Consider the following 20,904-nt stretch of genomic DNA (forward strand, 5'->3'; position numbering starts at 1 on the left):
GGTAGGGTGAATCCACAGCCACCCATGACCATTTTATTCGGACCTGATGAGATGCATATTATTAGCGAAGTGACCTGACAAAGGCTACTGAATAGACGGGGTAATTGATTTCTCGCTCTGTGAGCAAGCTTGTATACGACATTGCGGTCAATGGTTATACTCTCTCCACTTGAGTGAGTGCCGCTATAGCCTGCTGCGCGCTGTAGTCCATACAGGACCAAGGCAATATAAAATTGAGAGTTTTGGGCAATTTTTGAGTTCAAAGCGCACGGCCAATTTTCAAAGCGCACGCTAACGACTATAATATCTGTTCAACACGTATTTTCAAGTGTATGAGACCACATCTGGTTTCTTGAGAAAAATTCATTTACGGGTCGGGAGATATTCATCATTTTTTAACCCAGTATCCGAAGATTTTCGTCTGATATCAAAATCGTGCATAGCAATTCACGTGTATGGATCCCGTGTATTCATTTTAATGTCTCTGCTGCACCAAATAATTATTAGCCAGGCGATGTCGGTGTGTAGCGTAGCCAGCGGGGGGAGGGGGGGCGGGGGAAAATGGGAAAACAAAGTGCCCCTCTGACAAAAAATGAAAGAGAAAATCAGGAGGGCAAAGGAAAAGAAAAAGGGCAAGGAGCTTTCTACCAAAATTCAGCCCGATCATGGGCCAAAATAGTGCAAAATACAAACTTTTTGAGCGCTACACGCGCACATTTGTAAAGATAAAGCCATTTTCATCCTGATAATGGGCCAAAATAGTGTAAAATACCAAAATTTTGCGCGCTTCTCGCGCATATCGTCCCAATAAAGCCTTTTTAAAAGCTCGAAGACATACTGTTTCTATATATTGTATGATGCAACTGTGTTTTTTTCGTCTGTGCCCCGAAATTTTATTTTGCCCCCTGTTCATTGGTCAATCTATGATGACGATTTTGCTCTCCTCGCCCCCTCTCTCCTTTTCTCCCTCCCTGCTCCCTTCGTGTCTCTCGCCCGTAGTCCTCTGATGGTGATCTGCCCGACAGTTCGATCAATTGTCTGTCTTATAATTTCACGTTTGTTAGTTTTATTTAATTTTTTTCCTTTCTTATAATTAACTTGAAGACTACTTGATTATCATTTCCATCACCATTTTCACTTTTCTATTCTTTGCCGTTTTTTCGATCATTATGCTCTATTTTTCTTTTCTTTCCAGTTTCAATTTGTGATTCTAAACTATGTGAACGTAGCAACTTGAGTCAGAAGTTTATTTTAAAAATACAACGATTGCAATAATTCAACCCAGCGAAGAAGTGAAGACCATCTTCTCTGATCTCAGGAATATCATTTCTCATCACAATCATTCAAACACATGTCTGTTGTCATGGTATCGGATGTAAACAATGTTGTTAGGGAATACCCCATTCTGTTGTAGTCTCGCTTTGCTTCAGCGAATCGTGTTTGTCAATGGAATCAATGCCTTTCCCAACATCCACTTACTTTGTTTATCTAAATATATCGATTTTCAATACAGGGAGAATGTGGGCCATGCCAAATTATTGTGATGTTGACCAACTTAAAAATATATTATTTATGATCACAAATCATCCGACTTTTTTTGCGGAAAAATTGATGATTATACAAATAATTGTTTGTATAATGAATGAATGATGGAGGAGGGGAGGATGTGGAGGAGGACAACGATACCGATTTAGGCGATTACGACATGAGCTGACGTGAGCAAATTGTGCTCTTGTAAAATAATTGCCCGCTTGCTCTCATTTACAAGTCTTTGGGAGTAACAAAAAATAATAAAAGTTTCAATCAATGATATCGATAAGTGCATAAAGAAAACAGTGTGCTCGCATGCAGTGTGTTGAATAGTTTTGAACCGGTTGTTCTGTCTGTCGAGTCATACAATGTTATTCAATAAAATGTGACCTAAATGTATGAATTTCACGTATCCGAAAATCGCAAGTGACTGTTACAACGAGGATTTGCCTTGTCATACTTATAATCGTGATTATTCAAGATCATCTAAATAATTTGCCTGAGACTTGGTAGATTCCAATGCGTATGTTTATGCGGTAAGTTTCAAGCAATTTTTATATTTATATGAATCAAGTGTAGGGCCATTTATATATAGTAGGCCCCACAAACAAGTCATACAGATCGACAAAATAGTGGTGCAAAGGGCATGGCTACAAAATTCTAAAAACAAGGGGTCACTGGGCAGACATTTTCAACGTGTAGTGCAAGTTTTCTTTTAATTTTCTAAATAGGCCTACTATGGATTTGCTGAAATGCAAGAACTTTTGGGATCCAGTTTTTTTCTAAGGGGGGCTAAATTTGCTTAGGCCTATATGAAAAAAAAATGCCTTTTTGAAGCCCCCTTAAAATTGACATTTATTCCAGCTTATTTGATCAGTTTAACATTAAAAAATAATGGTAATTTTACTTTAGTGGGGTAAATTTTGACTTTCTCACCTGAAAAGTGGACATTTTTGTCAAAGGGGTTTCACCACACCCCACCCCTCCATGGCTATATCCCTGCTTTAAAGACTGTTTATTTTTTGTATTGTAAAACTGTTTTTGTTGTCTTTAGCTGACAGTTTTGGGCTGTTCATAATGATTAACATCTATTTTGGATATGAATAGGATTATGACTTATTATTATTATATTGAATAATTAAATTAAATACTTTTAATCATGTTTACTTTTTTTTAAGTTTTCAGATGAAGCCAGATATTTTCTACATGATAGAGAGTACACCAACACAAACATCTGAAGGTTACTGCAGTTACTGAGAATATCATGGGAGAAAAAATGAGGAAAATATTTGAAAATAATATTGAATTTCTAAAAATTCACAATTCAAATGGGGATTTCATCTCTGCACAAATATTAACTTGACACTGCTGAAAATGTGTGATATGCTTAATTTTCTCAAGTATCGGTATGATAACTATTTGTTGGATTAGACAATGCTGACATTCCTTCAGGTAAAAGTGTACTTCAGATGAAACCTTCAGGTCAAAGTGTACTTCAGATGAAACCTTCAGGTAAAAATGTACTTCAGATGAAACAATAATCTTACCAAGTCATCTATCAAAGAGACAACAACAGCAGAACTATGCTTTCTCAAAAGCGGCCAACATCTGGATATGGTCCAAGATCACACCATCAGCAGAGGGAAGCTGGTTCTCCTAAATCAACCTCATCATGCCAATCACCATCACCAGTCTCATCATCAAAGAAACAATCTTCATCTTCATCTAAACAAACAAAGAGAAAATATAGAACATGTTGCGGAGGTGCTCATATACCAAAAGATGCAGAAGCTGGAGCAGATGGGGATGATTCCAGTAAGGTCTTCCCTGGTCAGGACACCAGTGAGATGACAATGCAACACAATGACCATTGTGATGATCCTCCTATGCCTACTCCTTCACCAAGACAAGATGGAGGATTGTTTCAGATGTTATTGGACGATGATGCTGATGTCCAGTATAGTGGTGTTATTGATGATGGACAGGATGGAAGCGGTGGTCAGTTCTGTGGTGTTGAATCAACTTATGAAGATATTCCTGGTAAGTAAAAAAAATGGAGAATATTGTGCAGTGCACCTTGACCTTGACCCTGACGCTATACCTTACTCTAACCCTAGCTCTAACAATCTAACCCTAACTCCTGTCCTGAATTTATATCATTGAAATGCTAAATACCAAAATCTTTTAATCAGAAGCAATACCATTCTGTGTAGTGGTCTAGCAGGACTCTTTTGGGCGGGGGGGGGGGGGGGGAGGGGGGACAAGACAACTTTCAGTGAGGGAGGAATTTGAAGAAAATTGTTAAAAGGGTTAAAAAGTATAAAAGGGCCTAAATATCTTAATTATGAGGGCGACCAGCATCCCACTGGGGGAGGGGGAACAAAAGGGGGACAAAACTTCTTAAGGCAGCACCTTATAGCCAAACTTAACATTAACCTACAAGGGTACATGTACATGTAAATCATAACCCCAACCCCATCCTGAACCTTAACCCTATATACCCCAACAAATATAGTGTCACCCATTTGGATGACGACTTACATTCTTCTTATAAGCACTGGCCATAGCCATGACTTTTTCAGGGGTGAGGGTAAGGGGGACAAGGCAAATTTCAAGGGGTACACTTTAAAGGAAAGTGTAAAAATGGGCTAAAAAGTCCCCCCCCAAAAAAACCCTGAATTTTTTAAAATATTAGGGCGGTCAGCATCCCACAGGGGATTAAGGCAAGACTTCTCACTGGGGGAGGGGGAAGCTTACCCATTGCCCTTAGCTCTGCCACTGTTCTTAAGCCACTTGCAAGGCAGCTTCCAATTCCATAATTTGAATAATTTTTTAAAAAACATCAAATCTTTTATTCTTCCATTCTCCAGATGAAGAACAAGAACCAACACCATCCAAAGATACTAAACACAACTCAACTCCAAGAAAACGTTCAAAAAAATTAAGAAAAACCTGTGAAGATCCTTTTGCCAAACTACCACCCATATACCAGAACCCTCCAACCTCAATAACTCAATATAACAAAGAGGACAGAAAGGTATTTCATCAGCGAGTGAAGAGGAAGGGAGCATCAGGGAAGTTTGGGAAGCAGACATATACGGATGAACCGTTTAAGTGGTTGGCAAATGTTGTCTTCACTAGTGCTGATGTGGATAAGGACAACAGGTTGAATAGGAGAGAATTGGCATCTGTAAGTGCATGGATTGAAGATTTGTGACAAAAATTTTGAAGATGATATGCTACAAATGTAGAGTGATTAAAGGCCCATTGAGTGATTTGCTCATCTGGAGGATTGTAAAAATCATCAAAATTCAGATTTTGTTGCCTTTGTACATTAGTGTCATACAAAGATGTGCTAACATAGCCTACTAGTGGTTAACCGGAAAGCCATGTATTAAAGACAAAATAAGACTTAAGTATATAAATTAGCTACATGTATTTTAATGGGGCTTCAATAATGCTCTTTCTTTGCTGCTTTGCCCAAATTTTTCATTTCAAAAATACCTAATGACAATTGGAATGACTTATCTTTCACTTTTTAAGTGATTTATACACACTTTTAATTTTGTTTTTACTTTCGCTGGGATCACTGAATGGGACTTTAAGCTGAGTATCTAACTCATTTCCAAATACTAAACTAGCTTCTTATTAATAGATCACCTTTGAGATGACTTTGTCAGCAAAGACCCCTGTAAAAAATGATAAATAGACTCATAAAGTATGTCAGAGTAAAAATATCAAAAATGTAGAAATTGACAAATATATATAATTAATTTCACTCAAAAAAGTCTCAAAATTTTACAAAGTTGAATTAATTAATTGATGAACTTATTCAAGGAGTTTCACAAAGTTGGTTTCACTTGCTTCAAAATTTCATGAAATTGCACTACATGTATGTCGTGGTTGCAGCACCTTTTTAACAACCTACAAATGTGAACTTTTACAAAAATGCACAAAGATACCTAAAATGTACAGCATGAATTTTGAGCTACTTTTTAAAGCTTAGAACTTTTGAATTTTTTAATAAAATTTTGTCAATTTTTTGCAATGTTAGACATTTTCCAGTGTGACAAGTGTAATTTTACCAGTTATTTTAAAAGCTCACATACTTTCTAATTATCATAATTGCTAATAATTGTAGTCCAAGTATATGAATTTTCTGTAAAATTTTCAAGAAATATCCCAGCAAACACAAAAATGTTTCCAAACTGCTATAAACGTGTTTTGGTTTTGTTCAAATGCTTTAAATGAAAGAAAAAAAAGAAAAAACGAAAAAAACAAAAACATTACAAATACATTTGTAAAATGTTGTCGACACTGAAATAATATTATGTTAGAATGTTTTGCAGTAAGTTTTCAAAAAATGCTGTTGAATGTTATTAAAACATTTTATTCCCTTTATATAACACTATCACAAATGTTTTCTGGAAGCATTGAAAAAATAAGTGATTTCAAAATACTAAAGTGAAGTTTCTGTTGATTTCATCAGCACAATTAATCCAAGTTTCATAATATCAAATTGATTCACAAAATGTTCTTTCTTATTAAAATCCATATTACCATATTTCCAAAATCTTCCACAGTGGAGTATGAATTTCAAATGGAATTAGGCAGCTCCATTTGAATTTCATACTCTGAGAAAGACTCAACCTGAATCATCTACATGTACAGAGGGAGGGAGTTTCAAATTGAATTGGTTAATTAATAGGCTAATTCCATTTGAAATTCATACTCCCTCTGTGTAAGATACTTCCAAAATCTTCCACAGGGGCAGTGTGTATTTCAAATGGATTAGCCCAATGGATTGCATTGTAATAATGCATGTACATCTTTTGAATAATACCCTTGTGTGCATGTATTTTTTTCAGATACTTGATGCTCCTTCATTAGATCTTGATCTTCTTAAAGATGACATCAAAGTGTTAGAGAAAGAGTGCACCAATGAAAGGCAGAACTTAAAGGTATGTATTTTTAAAATGTTATAAACATCCGCGTTTTGGTTTTGGTCAGAATGTTTTAATAACATTTAAATGTTGGGTTATATAAAAGTCATGAAAACATTTTTAAAACGTTTTATATGAAAAATACTTCAACAACATATTTTAAACAGTTGTCAAAATGTTATTGCAACATATTTGGTGTTAAACATTTTTGCAAAATCAACAATTAATAACATTATGTTAGAATGTTTTGAATCAAGTTTTCAAAATAACCCAATGCTTAAACGTTTTCTGTAACACGTTTTAGGGCCTATGTTTGCTGTGAATGCATTTGTATTTAATGATTTAAAATTTGTATGTTTGTACCAAACATTTGCCACTTTTCCAAGTATGACAATGTTTTTTCCAAAATAATGACAAATTAGGATACTTTTTTCTAAAAGACCTAACAATTCAGAACATTTTGCCAAACAGCATTTGTACTATAGTAATTACCATTATTTTATGTATAAACAGTGTTTTACTTTAATTAAGGGATCTAAAATGGCGTTTATTGCGTTTCGACAGTATTTTTTGTGGGACATGAGAGCACCTCAGACCTATCGAATTGCATTCTGAATCGAAGCATGTCTTTCTGATATCAAATAATTTTCATTTTTGAAAATCACAATATAATACAAATTTTATGACAAATTATAAAAATTTGATATTTTTCAAATTTTGATATATAACAGTCCTCGAAGTAAATTATATAAATCTAATGACATATTCTTAAAGTGTATGTTGCAGGGAGGAAAAGCCGACGGTCAATTGAAAATTTTGACCTGTCATATTGAAGATATGGATTTTTTTCCCAAAAAGACCTATTTTTTTGTGTGTTTTGGGGAAAAAATCCATATCTTCAATAATGTAAAGGTCAAAATTTTCAATTGATCGTCGGCTTTTCATCCCACCTACATACACTTTAAGTATAAATCATCAGATTTATAAAGTTTACTTCAAGTACTGTTAAATATCAAAATATCAATTTTATTGATTTGCCATAAAATGTGTATTAAATTGCTAATTTCAAAAAATCAAAATTATTTGATATCAGAATGACATTCTTCGTATTCAGAATGCAATTCGATATGTCTGATGTGCTCTAATGTCCCACAATAAATACTGTCCAAACGTTCATACCCCAGCCCTTAATGCATTTTGACATTTTGTTTTACGAGTGTAAATGCAAAGGGTAATTTCTTAGTGCTGTTTTGTTTACTTACATATTATAATAGCACAATAGTCCCAAGGATTTTCTTAATGGATATAGAAATTATTCAATTACAGAAGAAGAAATGCAAACAAAACTTGTATATCAAATACAAAGTGCAAATAACACTACTGTACAACAGCTTCATAATCAAGACCATGTTAATTTCATCACAAAAGGTTGTGAGTCTCTAAATATTGAAAATAAGATGACTATTGTTCAGAGTTGGGCTCAAATCAGGGAGGGTGTAGCCAGGAGTTTTTCAGAAAGAGGAAAGGAGGCAAGGTAACTTTCAAGGAGGCCAAACTTTAACAAAAATAATGAAAAGGGGGCTAAAAAGTACAAAATGGCCTAAAATTATTTTAATATCAGAGCTGCTAGCATCTGGGCAAGAGGTGGGGGAAGACTTCTTACAGAGGCCCTCAGACTAGGGATTTTCATGAAAGTGATTTTAAATTAAAGCATACACTTAACAGATTTATTTAAAGGAGTATTTCGGGATCCTAGCATCCTCTTTTATGACATTTTCAGTAGATATCCACGAAAAAAGCTTATTCCCAAAATTTCAGTTGATTCCGATTTTGCGTTATGCGAGTTATGCGTGATTGTGTGTATTACACTGCGCCCAGTAGGCAATGTGTTGTAGTTTCGTTCTGGTATACCAGAACGAAATTCAAACTTCGCGATATTTTTGCTAAACTAATTAATCTGCAAGAAATATTTTGTACATAAATATTATGTAGCCAGAGGTTTCCAGTGATATAAAAATCTCAACTTTTTTTAGAAAAGTGGGGGGATGATGCTGTGGATCACGAAATGCCCTTTTAAATGGGATCTTGAATTATATTTACCTATGCAATATTGCTTAAAACTACACTAAAGTTGTAGTTCTGTATGTGAAATAGTTAATTTCCTGATATCGTATTTAAAGTGCATTTCATACTGGTAGATACTCAAGATAGATCAGTATGTGATGCGTCTAAAGTCATGTCACCATTCGCGAAATCGAGATAGCCCCGAGATAGACCAGTATGAAATGCACTTTAAATAACGATATCAGGAAATTAACTATTTCACATACAGAACTACAACTTTAGTGTAGTTTTAAGCAATATTGCATACGCAAATATAATTCAAGATTCCACTAATAAATCTGTTAAGTTTATGCTTTAATTTAAAACCACTTTCATGAAAATCCATAGTGGAATGGAATTCCAGAAAGTTAATACGAAGATTTTCAATTGCGATTTTCTAGAAATGCATGTTTTTTGAGATAGACCAGTATGTGGTGCGTCCAACAAATTATGACTTTAACTATAAACGATATACTTACATCATTCCAATCTAACCTACTATGCAACTACTTTGACTATATAAATGAATGTTATTGCAGGTAATTTTACCTTAAGCCTTATCCTCCAGTACTCAACTTTGGTGAACATTTTAAGCCAAATTTAATGCAAATTGCCAATATTTTTACAAATTTTTTCCATCCAAAGTGTTTGGTGAGTTTCAAAAAATTTGGCTACAGTTAAGCAAAATTGGGCTATTTTTTTTGGGGGGGGGAATTGGGAAAAATTTTGAAAAAATGTCCTATCCATATACCAAAATTGGCATCATTGATATACCAAATGGCTGAAATATGTGACACATGTTTGCAGCACATCCCCATAATATGGTAATTTGTACTGAATGAATACCCCTGCGCAATAAAAAAATTAATTGAATTTTGCATCTTGGGTTTTGACCGGGGGTTTTGATAAATATATGTACAACAATGCATGTAAAATTATATACCTTGTTTATGCAATGGAATTTTGTCTCTTGTACCATTTCAGAGAGTGCCCATTTCTTTTGAGGAATTTTTGCCCCTTGCCGAGTGTTTGTTGCCACTGTACTACAGCAAGAAAGATACAGACTCAAGGGTAAGTTGGAATTAACATATCATAAAAATATAATTTTGAGACCCAGCATTCCGCCTCATTATTGCACATCATAATCCCATAGTTCTATCAGGCAATAGATACACAGATGAGTTCTCAAAACAATAATTCTATTTTCATTTAGATTGATCATAGGCTCTTTTTACCCCTTGCTTTTGTCCATGTCCAGTATGACAACCCTAAAAACACTCCCAGCTTTGAGAATCAAATGCTTATGTTTCTTTGGTTTTATCTTACAGAACCAATGGTGTGTTTTGGACAGGGATAAATTAGGACATCTCTTCTTTAATAAACACACAGGTGAAGTCAGGTAAGATGATAAGGCACTTGTATTATAAATAATTTCATTAATTTAACAAGAGCGATAACCGCACCATAGCTGAACCATGTGGCTTTGGCAGTATATTGTGGTAGGCCTATACCACTGTCATCATTGCATTTAAATTTCAGCTCAATTGAAGCATTTTGAAAACTTGACATTTGACCCCTTTATTGGCCCTTAATGACCTTAAATGAATTTTAAAATATTTTAAACATGTTTAGAATGTCATAAGGATCATTGCGTTTAAATTTCAGCTCAATCGAGCATTTTGGAAAACTTGACCTTTGACCCCTTTATGACCCCCTTAATGACCTTAAATGAATCTTAAAATGTTTTTAAAATGTTTAGAATGTCATAAGGATCATTGCATATAAATTTCAGCTTGATTGGAGCATTTTGAAAAACTTGACCTTTGACCCCTTTATGACCCCTTAATGACCTTAAATGAATTATAAAATATTTTTTAAATGTTTACAATGTCATAAGAATCATTGCATTTAAATTTCAGCTCAATTGGAGCATTTTGAAAACCTTGACCTTTGACCCCTTTATGACCCCTTTATGACCCCTTAATGACCTGAAATAAATGTTTAAATGTTTTAAACATGCTTAGAATGTCATAAGGATCATTGCATTTAAATTTGAGCTCAATCGGAGCATTTTCGGTTAAAATGACCTTTTTTGACCCCTGTGACCCCAGGATGACCTCTGACGTTTGGAAATATTTTTATTATATTCTTTATGTTTTCCTCTTTCATATGACACCACTCGTGGGGTCATACTTTCGTGGCATTTAGAGATATGTCCATTTCAGACCAAATGGTTAGTCAGTTAGTAAGCTAGTAAGTAAGTAAGCTAGTAAGTAAGTAAGCTAGTAAGTAAGTAAGCTAGTAACATTCACTCATATAGGCTGATACCATTTCATGGTTCAGCAAAAATGTATAGAGCAGTTTAACAGTACATAAATGCCATCTGCAATCTACATTATATGAAAGATGGGCCTCATATTCTGTAGGTGGCAGGTTAACAGCATTATAGTAGATATCAGGTTGACAGTCTATGCTGTCTACAGTAGATATCAGGTTGACAGCATTAGCTGTCTACAGTAGATAGCAGGTTTTCAGCATTAGCTATCTACAGTAGATAGCAGGATAACAGTATAAGCTACTTACAGTAGATAGTAGGTTGACAGTGTTAGATATCTACAGTAGACAGCAGGTTGTCAGCATCAGCTATCTACAGCAGATAGCAGGTTGGCAGCATTAGATATCTAAAGTAGATTGAAGATTTTAAGCATTAGCTGTCTACAGTAGATAACAGGATGACAGTATAAGCTATCTACAGTAGATAGCAGGTTGTCAGAATCAGCTATCTACATTAGATAGCACATTGACAGTATAAGCTATCTACAGTAGATAGCAGGTTGGCAACATTAGCTATTTACAGTAGATAGCATGGTGACAGCATTAGCTTTCTACAGTAGATAGCAGGTTGACAGCATTAACTATCTACAGTAGATATCAGGTTGACAGCATTAGCTATCTACAGTAGATAGCAGGGTGACAGCATTAGCTATCTACAATAGATAGCAGGTTGACACCATTAGCTATCTACAGTAGATATCAGGTTGACAGCATTAGTTATCTACAGTAGATAGCAGGTTGACACCATGAGCTATCTACAGTAGAAAGCAGGTTGACAGCATTAGCTATCTACAGTAGAAATCAGGTTGACAGCATTAGCTATCTACAGTAGATAGCAGATTGACACCATTAGCTTTCTACAGTAGATAGCAGGTTGACAGCATTAGTTATCTACAGTAGATAGCAGGTTGACACCATTAGCTATCTACAGTAGATAGCAGATTGACACCATTAGCTTTCTACAGTAGATAGCAGGTTGATAGCATTAGCTATCTACAGTAGATATCAGGTTGACAGCATTAGCTATCTACAGTAGATAGCAGATTGACACCATTAGCTTTCTACAGTAGATAGCACGTTGACAGCATTAGCTATCTACAGTAGATATCAGGTTGACAGCATTAGTTATCTACAGTAGATAGCAGATTGACACCATTAGCTTTCTACAGTAGATAGCAGGTTGACAGCATTAGCTATCTACAGTAGATAGCAGATTGACACCATTAGCTTTCTACAGTAGATAGCAGGTTGACAGCATTAGTTATCTACAGTAGATAGCAGGTTGACACCATTAGCTATCTACAGTAGATAGCAGATTGACAGCATTAGCTATCTACAGTAGATAGCAGGTTCATATGGAAAGGTTTCTTTACAAAAACGATTCTCTTATAAACCATCATGCGCACAGTTTCCACCTCGATACACCTGAGCACACATTTTCAAACCCAAGAGCTTCCAAGCACAGTACAACAAGCAGTGAATGTCTCCACCACAGTCTTTGATTACACTACATGGTTGAGTGCATAGCAATGTAGGAGCTGTGAAGCTTCTAGCTAAAAAATGGGCCTCTTTGATTGGTTTTTGTCGAAACCTCAAGTGTTCCCTTCATCCAATCAGAATTCTTTTTATATCAAACGAAAGCTAACACTTCCCCCTAAAAACACTTTTCGTCACTAGGTCAACAGATAACACAATTCAATGTTACAGCAATATGTGGAAAATCTGTTGAAAACTACCTATCCAAGCACATTTTTTGACCAAAATGTAGGTTTTAAAAGTCAAAACCTCAAGTGTTCCATACAATATTTTTCAAATTTTATGTCATTAAATGAAAAAGCACACTTATAAATATTGTCCATATACTAGAGTCACTAGAATGATTAATGGTCAATTCTCTTTAAATTGCAAATCTTGTGCAAAAAGTTACTATTTTACCTGTTTTGTCATACGGTTGTAAATTCAATGAACAACAACTTTAAAAAAAAGCACTTACAAATTGATATGGACAGCATTAGCTATCTACAATAGATAGCAGATTGGCAGCATTAGCTATCTACAGTAGATAGCATGTTGACAGCATTAGGTATCTACAGTAGATAGCAGATTGACAGAATTAGCTATCTTCAGTAGATAGCAGGTTGACACCATTAGCTATCTACAGTAGATAGCAGGTTGGCAGCATTAGCTATCTTATCTACAATAGATAGCAGGTTGACACAATTAGCGTGTAGACAGCATTAGCTATCTACAGTAGATAGCAGGTTGATAGCATTAGCTATCTACAGTAGATAGCAGGTTGTCAGCATTAGCTATATAGAGTAGATAGCAGGTTGATAGCATTAGCTATCTACAGTAGATAGCAGGTTGGCAAGATTTGCATTACTTAAAGTTGACACCGCAATTCTAGTTATTGTCTACACAGCTTTGACAGACCTGTCGATTTCTACATTAGAAAATGTGCTATTTACAGTAGATGAGGATGCTGGCCAGTTTTTAGGCAATTGCCTGAGTTCCTCCTACTTTTTGTTACTCCAAATTTCTGCACTTTTATTTAGTTTCAGTCTGTTTTTCAGGCTTTTCCTGCAAAGTCACTTCAGGCTATCTATAGTAGATAACAGGTTGATAGCATTAGCTATCTACAGTGGATAGCAGGTTGACAGCATGAGCTATCTACAGTAGATAGCAGGTCGACACCATTAGCTATCTACAGTAGATAGCAGGTTGACAGCATTACCTATCTACAGTAGATAGCATGTTGACAGCATTAGCTATCTACAGTAGATAGCAGGTTGATAGCATTAGCTATCTACAGTAGATAGCAGGTTGACACCATTAGCTATCTACAGTACTATCTACAGTAGATAGCAGGGCCAGGTTGACACCATTAGCTATCTACAGTAGATAGCAGGTTGACACCATCAGCTATCTACAGTAGATAGCAGGTTGACACCATTAGCTATCTACAGTAGATAGCAGGTTGGCAACATTTGCATTACTTAAAGTTGACACTGCAATTCTACTTATTGTCTACACAGCTTTGACAGACCTGTTGATTTCTACATTAGAAAATGTGCTATTTACAGTAGATGAGGATGCTGGCCAGTTTTTAGGCAATTGCCTGAGTTCCTCCTACTTTTTGTTACTCCAAATATCTGCACTTTTATTTAGTTTCAGTCTGTTTTTCAGGCTTTTCCTGCAAAGTCACTTCAGGCCATTAGCATCCCTGAGTAGATAGTATGAAGTAGACTTTGCATATCTATCATTCCCTGAGTACACTAATGTGATATTTAGTCCACACCAAATAATTGTGCGATAGACTTTTTTCATGCTCATTCACCTGTGTAGAAACGGCCTTGAGCAAGTACAATAGGGAAAGTTTTAGCATAACAAAGAGTAAGCCCCAAAATTTCAGTGTAAAATCTATGGAGTGTAAACTGTCTCATTTGCATCTAATAAACAACTTTAATAAGAACCAACACCCTTTTAATCAATTTAGTTGATACCTGGTTTCTCATGATCTATTTCAGTGTTGACATACCTGTTGACTTCTTTGAAGAAAAGGAATCTCATCTCTTGGAAGAAGCCTTGAAGGAAGTGTTTGAAACAGCAGATATGAACAAGGATGGGCAAATGCAACTACAAGACTTCTTTAGAGTAAGTGAATGATCTTTGATCAAAGAAATTGCATCATTAACTCACTTTACAATCCGTTATTTGGATGACATACTGGAATATCGGCCATTTTGAACAAAATGAGATGCATGTATTAAGTTAGGTTTCATAATCTATGTATTAAGCTCTACATTTTAAAAAACTTTCAAGACATGCAGGTGGACAATATTCCCCATGTTTTACAGGACATACCGTAAACGTTCGCCTAATGGCACACCTGGACTCCTTTGCCTTGGAGTAAATTTCATGTACAAATAGAGAGCTATACCTCTTCTAAAAATCCCAACAAGAATTAAGGGCATATGCCCTTATTTGTTGGTGTGATTTTTATGGGAGGACACCTTTAGTTTGTGTCTAAAATTCCAGTTATGTCAAGGGAGCCATGCTGCCATTAGGCGAACGTTTACGATAGTGGCGTATCAGTGACATATGTCACTAAGTCATATTATGTGACATATATCACTATTTTGGTATATCGTGGCTGTGTGGCTAATACAAATATGATTCGATTCGACATACTGATATATCACTGTCATAATTATTTCAATTTTGAATGGAGAATCATTTTTCAAAAAAATTTGACATTCTGATCGACATATATGTTTAATGACTAATTACAATTAATTGGTGCATGACAACAATGTATTTTATACATCACATGTAACTTTCTATTTTATATTTATTAAAGTTGCAAAAACTTTAAATGTGATTACCGTACCTCAAAATGTCAGTATGTCATCTGAGCAACGAATCATATCAATTTGTTGTACTTCAATACACATTGTCAACATTTGACAAAGAAGATAGAACATGATACAGAATAATGGAATGGTGACACCCATGGGTCACCTGGGGATTTTTATATTATTCGCTTTTATAAAAACAACCCAAGCTCACTGATGTATGAATATTCACTTGTTTATACATCATTATAAAATTATAAACATATTGCGCATTTAATTGACAGATAATCAACTCAGCAGATTTTGGTCTTCTTCTCACCAAGCGAGACGTCAAAGAACTCACTAAATATTTCTTGAAGTAAGTGTATATAGTTTGTTCCTTCTATATCAAAAGCAATATTGTTTGGTACATGGATTCTCAATATAGGCAGCTTGTAGGCCAGATCTGGCCTGTCAACCAATTGTGGTTGGCCCTTGAACATCTCTGAAATGTACAGTAAACGTAGCAAACCGAGGTGCATTTGGACATCAAATCTTTGAAATAAGTTTAGACCTCTGTCACCTGTGAGCAAATACATGCATAATTTAGTTCCCTGAGTTAGTTCATAAGAATGTTACTTACCTACATTTAGATTATGATAATACATAATACATTTGGCAAAAAAAAACCAAGGAAAACAGGAGTATTGACAAAGTTGAAGCCCATTCAAATGCATGTAGCTTATTTCTAGAGATACTACAGTTTTTTGTAAAATGTCCTATTTGTCTTTAATTACATGACTAAAATTAAAAGGGCATTTCATGATCCACAGCATCATCCCCACTTTTCTAAAAAAAATTGAGATTTTTATACCACTGATGGAAGCCTCCAGCTACATAGTTTTTATGTACAAAAATTTTCTTGCAGATCAATCAACACATAATCACAGTGCATAACTCGCAAATGCAAAGTCGGAATCAACTGACATTTGTGAGAAATTGACCATTTATAATATTTATTTCCTTTGGTTACTCATTGCTTATAAACAAGTTTCAGAAATTATATACATTGCATGGAAAAGTTACTTTTGCTGGATATTCAAATGAAAAATAAAATGCAATAGAAATAAGCACCCAGTTTTCATTATTGAGCCTTTTATTAGGACTTATATTTGACTCAGTGGGATAATACATTGGCAATTACTCTTTTTCCTTTTTACAGTGAAGTGGGGAAAGTGAGACAGATTGCATATAATGAATTCATTGGGCTAGCAAGGAGGCTGATTGTGACAATTTATAGAGCTAGGGATTCTACGCCAGTAAGTATAATTTTATAATTCATTTTTATACAACAAGGAATGTAATCAAATTGTGGTCTGCATCACATACTGTCATATCCCAAAAGGCTGCCTAATTGTGTGGTTTTTATTATCATTATTATATTCAGAGAACCACACCGCCCGAGAAGGTTTTCGGGGTTGACTGGTTCTAATTGCAATTGCAATTTGAAAGAAAGGTACCTAAAAAGGGAGAAAACTTTGGACAAAACATTTTATGCACTAGTGCTTGATTGTTCCACCTTCGCCAAACTCTCTGCTTTGATCCTGATATCATTTTCACCACACAGTGTTACCTACAATGCTGGAAACCTTGTGTTTTGACCCAGAAACGGTGGACACACAGAAAGAAAGAAAGAGTAAAAGAAAGAAAGAGCAAATGATTGAAGGAGCAAAAGAAAGAAAGAGCGAAAGAAAGAATGAAAAAAAAAGAGTGAAAGAAAAAACAAAAGAAAGAAAGAAAGAGCAAAAGAAAGAAAGTGAAACTGAAAGAAAGAAAGAAAGAAAGAAAGAAAGAAAGAAAATGAAGGGGGAAGGGAAGAAAAAGGAAATAAAAGAAAAGAGAAAAGAAAAGGAACAAAGCATAAAAAAGAAAGAAAGACAGAGCAAAAGGAAGAAAGAAAGAAAGAAAGACAGGAAGGAAGAAAGAAAGAAAGAAAGAAAGAAAGAGCAAAAGAAAGAAAGAAAGGAAAAAGGAAAGAAAGAAAGAGAAAGAAAATAAAAGAAAAGAAGGAAAAAAGGAAGGAAAGAAAATGACAATTATACAATACAAACAATAACATAATGAGATAATGTTGGCCTGATGATGCATCCGAGATAGGATGTGAAATATTGCCACTCACAAAAACGTATGTCCAGTAGATCAGATTATAATAATTTCATAGATAATGAGATAATATAAAATTAGATTTTCTTGATCAAATTCATTTTAAAATAAATTTCTTTTTCAAGGTCTTGCCGATGCAGACAAGATTCTAAAAGTTTCTGTCATGTATTGTTATGCAAATCAATCTCTAAGGGGTGGTATTGATGCAAACTAAAAGGTTCCTATTGATTGGCCAATTGTCCTCAATGGTTGCCAACACTGGGTGGTCACCTCTGCTGTGAACTTTGTCTTTTGTCGAAATTGCTTTAATTTTTCCCAAATTTTGTACAAAAATTTTTTTTTTTTTAAATGGAGTTGCTGTATTGAAAGTTCATGATATCTATAAATTAAATGAATCATTTTGTTTTTCATTATGTTTGTGTTTCTTTTCAAATTCACAAATTGTGAAAAATAACCTGCTAAAAATAATATCAATATTAATTTTTGTCAATGAATAGAACAGGATATGCATGACGAATCAATATCATAAATAATTTATTTTGGTATGTATAAAATACATGTTTGATGCATGATAATAAAGTATACAATGCATGCCAAGTGACTTGGAAGTCCTTTATCTATGTCATCAATATTTTCTTGCCACTTTAGAAACTTGATGCAATTTAGTAGCCCAATTGGGTGATTTTTGAAGATTTTCCCAGCGATTTTTGACAATTTCCTGTCCCATAGAAACCACGGCTAAGAAAAAAATGGGTGACTTATGAGCTCTGATGACTTCCGGTATAATTTCCTCTCGCCTAGATACCAATGGTTTACAATACTGGAAAAAAGTTGGGTGACTTTTCGAATATTTTACCCACAATTTTAGGGCTGAAATTTTTGGCAACCGTGGGCTATACCATATCAGTATGGTCATACAGGATACCATGTTATTGTATAGGCTGTAGGCCTACTGTGACCTACATTGTAGATTGTTCCTAGTTTTGTACTGGATCTATATGAAAGAGACATGACATTAAGGTGTGAAAGTTCAAAGTATGTATCAATAATATGCTGGATGGCATATTTCTGGTTCAATTGCATTTCATTGTGTTGGATAATTATGGATAAAAGGTGAGCTTTATTAGCAGAGTTGTATTCTGATATCTTATACTTTTCTTGAATGTGGAGAAGTATGCATATAGACAAATCTAATGAGTCAAGTGATGGTCAGAATTCAGTCGGCCATTACTGAGTCCTGTCTGCACCAAACTGGTGTTGCGACTGCCCAATTGGGTGGATTAAATCCGCTTAAAAAATTGGATGTTGAATTGTATTGTGTTAAAACTTTCACCATTTTTTTGTCTACGTGTAACACAAGTGATGGAATGCAGTTAAATATCCCCGCCAAGGCCACATCATTTCACATTTTAGGTGGGACAGACGTGTGTGGGGGGACCCAGCTATGCATGGCTGCCATTGAGGTGTAGGAATGCCCTGGGAGGAATGTGTGCAATTGGATTCGTCTATAGAGCAGAATAAGAATATTTAGAGCTAAATTGTGATACTTTCTGTTCTTTTACTCAATGCATATGTGAAATGTATATTAAAAGGAACTGCATAGGCCTATCAATATTTTCCTGATGGTTTAAATGAGCAACTATGTTCATTGGGTCTGTTATCCACAGTGTAGCCATGAAATGACATAAAATGACAAAACACCTCAGTCAGGCATAGCCATGTTAGCCTCATATGTTTCCCCCATCACATAAAACTTTGTCTCTGCTCAGCATTGGGTAGATTTGCAGAGCTGCAGCTACCATATGACTTTACTGATGATAAATGTTTGGATAACCGATTTCTCTCCCCTAATTTCATGTTTCTAACATTTTTATTCCAGTATGAATGGTGTCATTTGTACACATGTCAAGTAGGATCATTTTGGTTCAACAAAAGAACAGGACAAACTCAGAGATATGCACCAAACTTTTATGTACGCATGCAACAGACAGCTCTACTACACAGGTAAGATTGGGATAATATGAATCTATAGTGTACACAAGTGTTGACCATTTTCTCTATTTGCAAGTTTCACCCACTTCTGAGCAAACATATCCACTACAAAAGTAAACTTTATATCAGATTTTCCAGGCAGATTTTATCCAATTCAAGTTTTTGACCCAAAATGTGTAATAATTTTTTAGACTTACTCTAGAAAAACTTAAGAAAGATGCAAGTAATATGTGATGATCAAAATCAAGGATTAATGTCCACCAATAATTCTGAATGCATGGGAATAAAAACAGAAGCTAGTGCAAACTGAAAAGCAATGAAATATACCTCTCTTCTCAAGCCTCTATTTCAACAAACATTTTATCTGATCTATTTAAATGCTTCAAACTATTCTTTTTTATGTCTGCACTTTACAGGGAACATGAAATGAAAGTATTTTCTGACACTGCTGATGAATTGAAAGAAACAAAAGCAGCACTTGAACAAGAAATGGCTGCAAGAGAGGTAAGGAATGTTGCAAAACCTTTATCAAGACCACCAATACGGAGGGGGAAGGGTACCCCTCGGTCAAGCCTAACTGGGAAGGGGGAGCAGTATACTGATGGCTTGCTTTTGGTTAGTATACAAGTCAAAAAAATGTTGTGGTGGTTCTTGACTGCAGTTTTACAAATTACATCACTTCTTAGATGAGCTGACCTCTGAAGCTTCAAGTGATAACTGAAAGAACTGAGGGTTGCCTTAATTACAGTACATGTATTCAACTTAATTATTGCCCCTTCCTTAATAAGGCCCACTACAAATGTTTCCATGACAACTGTCAAAGCACCCCCTTTGCGATATGCATGAACAATAAAGTTGGTCAATTGTCAAAATAAATTCACCATTTATACCTTGTGACTTAGAATTAGGCCTAATGACTGATTTCTGGATATTACAGTATTTTGAATGTTTCTTTGTGTAAATTCCTAATTTTGACTTTCATTGCATCCTTTTAATAAGTGCCCCCCCAAAAAAAAAAAAAAACCCATCCAAAATGACTGACTTAAGGGTATACGATGTATTGTTGGTCGAAGCAGAAAAAAAAAAAAAGTAGTTTACAGCATCTTGCGAATGGGAGTGAGCTTTAGCTAAAATTGCATTGCTCAATTCATAGCGAGCGTGTAGAAGAATTCAAATATCACAGATATACTTTTGTAGGTCCCGTGGTTCTTGAGTTATGTTGTAAAGAGGGCTGAAACAACAACACTTTTGTAAAACATACATAACTCATTAACAACAATAAATTAAGTAAGTTTTCAAAGTATATGATTTGTAGAATGAACTTTTGCAAAACACGAAAGTGTTATTTTTCAATAATATATTGATTCAGATAATGAAATCAATTTTTTTGGCTGCTTCGACCAACAATACCTCGTATACGCTTAAAGTGCCTGAGGTACACAAAATTATATGACAGGAAATAAAGAGTGCACAAAGGGGAGAGGAAATGTATAATAAATAAAGTA

At 35.0% G+C, this 20,904-nt stretch overlaps 1 protein-coding gene across 1 annotated transcript in view; it reads left to right on the forward strand.

Moving 5' to 3' along the window:
* The first annotated feature begins 1,860 nt into the window (after positions 1-1,860).
* Positions 1,861-20,904, forward strand: part of LOC140136056 (uncharacterized) — a 30,056-nt gene continuing 11,012 nt past the window's right edge. The window contains 11 exon segments of the mRNA XM_072157761.1: positions 1,861-2,066; positions 2,716-3,570; positions 4,401-4,720; positions 6,399-6,491; positions 9,561-9,647; positions 9,905-9,975; positions 14,438-14,564; positions 15,550-15,623; positions 16,467-16,563; positions 19,287-19,411; positions 19,816-19,903. Of these exon segments, the coding sequence (XP_072013862.1) occupies positions 3,114-3,570; positions 4,401-4,720; positions 6,399-6,491; positions 9,561-9,647; positions 9,905-9,975; positions 14,438-14,564; positions 15,550-15,623; positions 16,467-16,563; positions 19,287-19,411; positions 19,816-19,903 (1,539 nt within the window). The 5' untranslated portion in view covers positions 1,861-2,066; positions 2,716-3,113.

Source organism: Amphiura filiformis, chromosome 16, assembly GCF_039555335.1.
Source record: "Amphiura filiformis chromosome 16, Afil_fr2py, whole genome shotgun sequence".
Classification (NCBI taxonomy): domain Eukaryota; kingdom Metazoa; phylum Echinodermata; class Ophiuroidea; order Amphilepidida; family Amphiuridae; genus Amphiura; species Amphiura filiformis.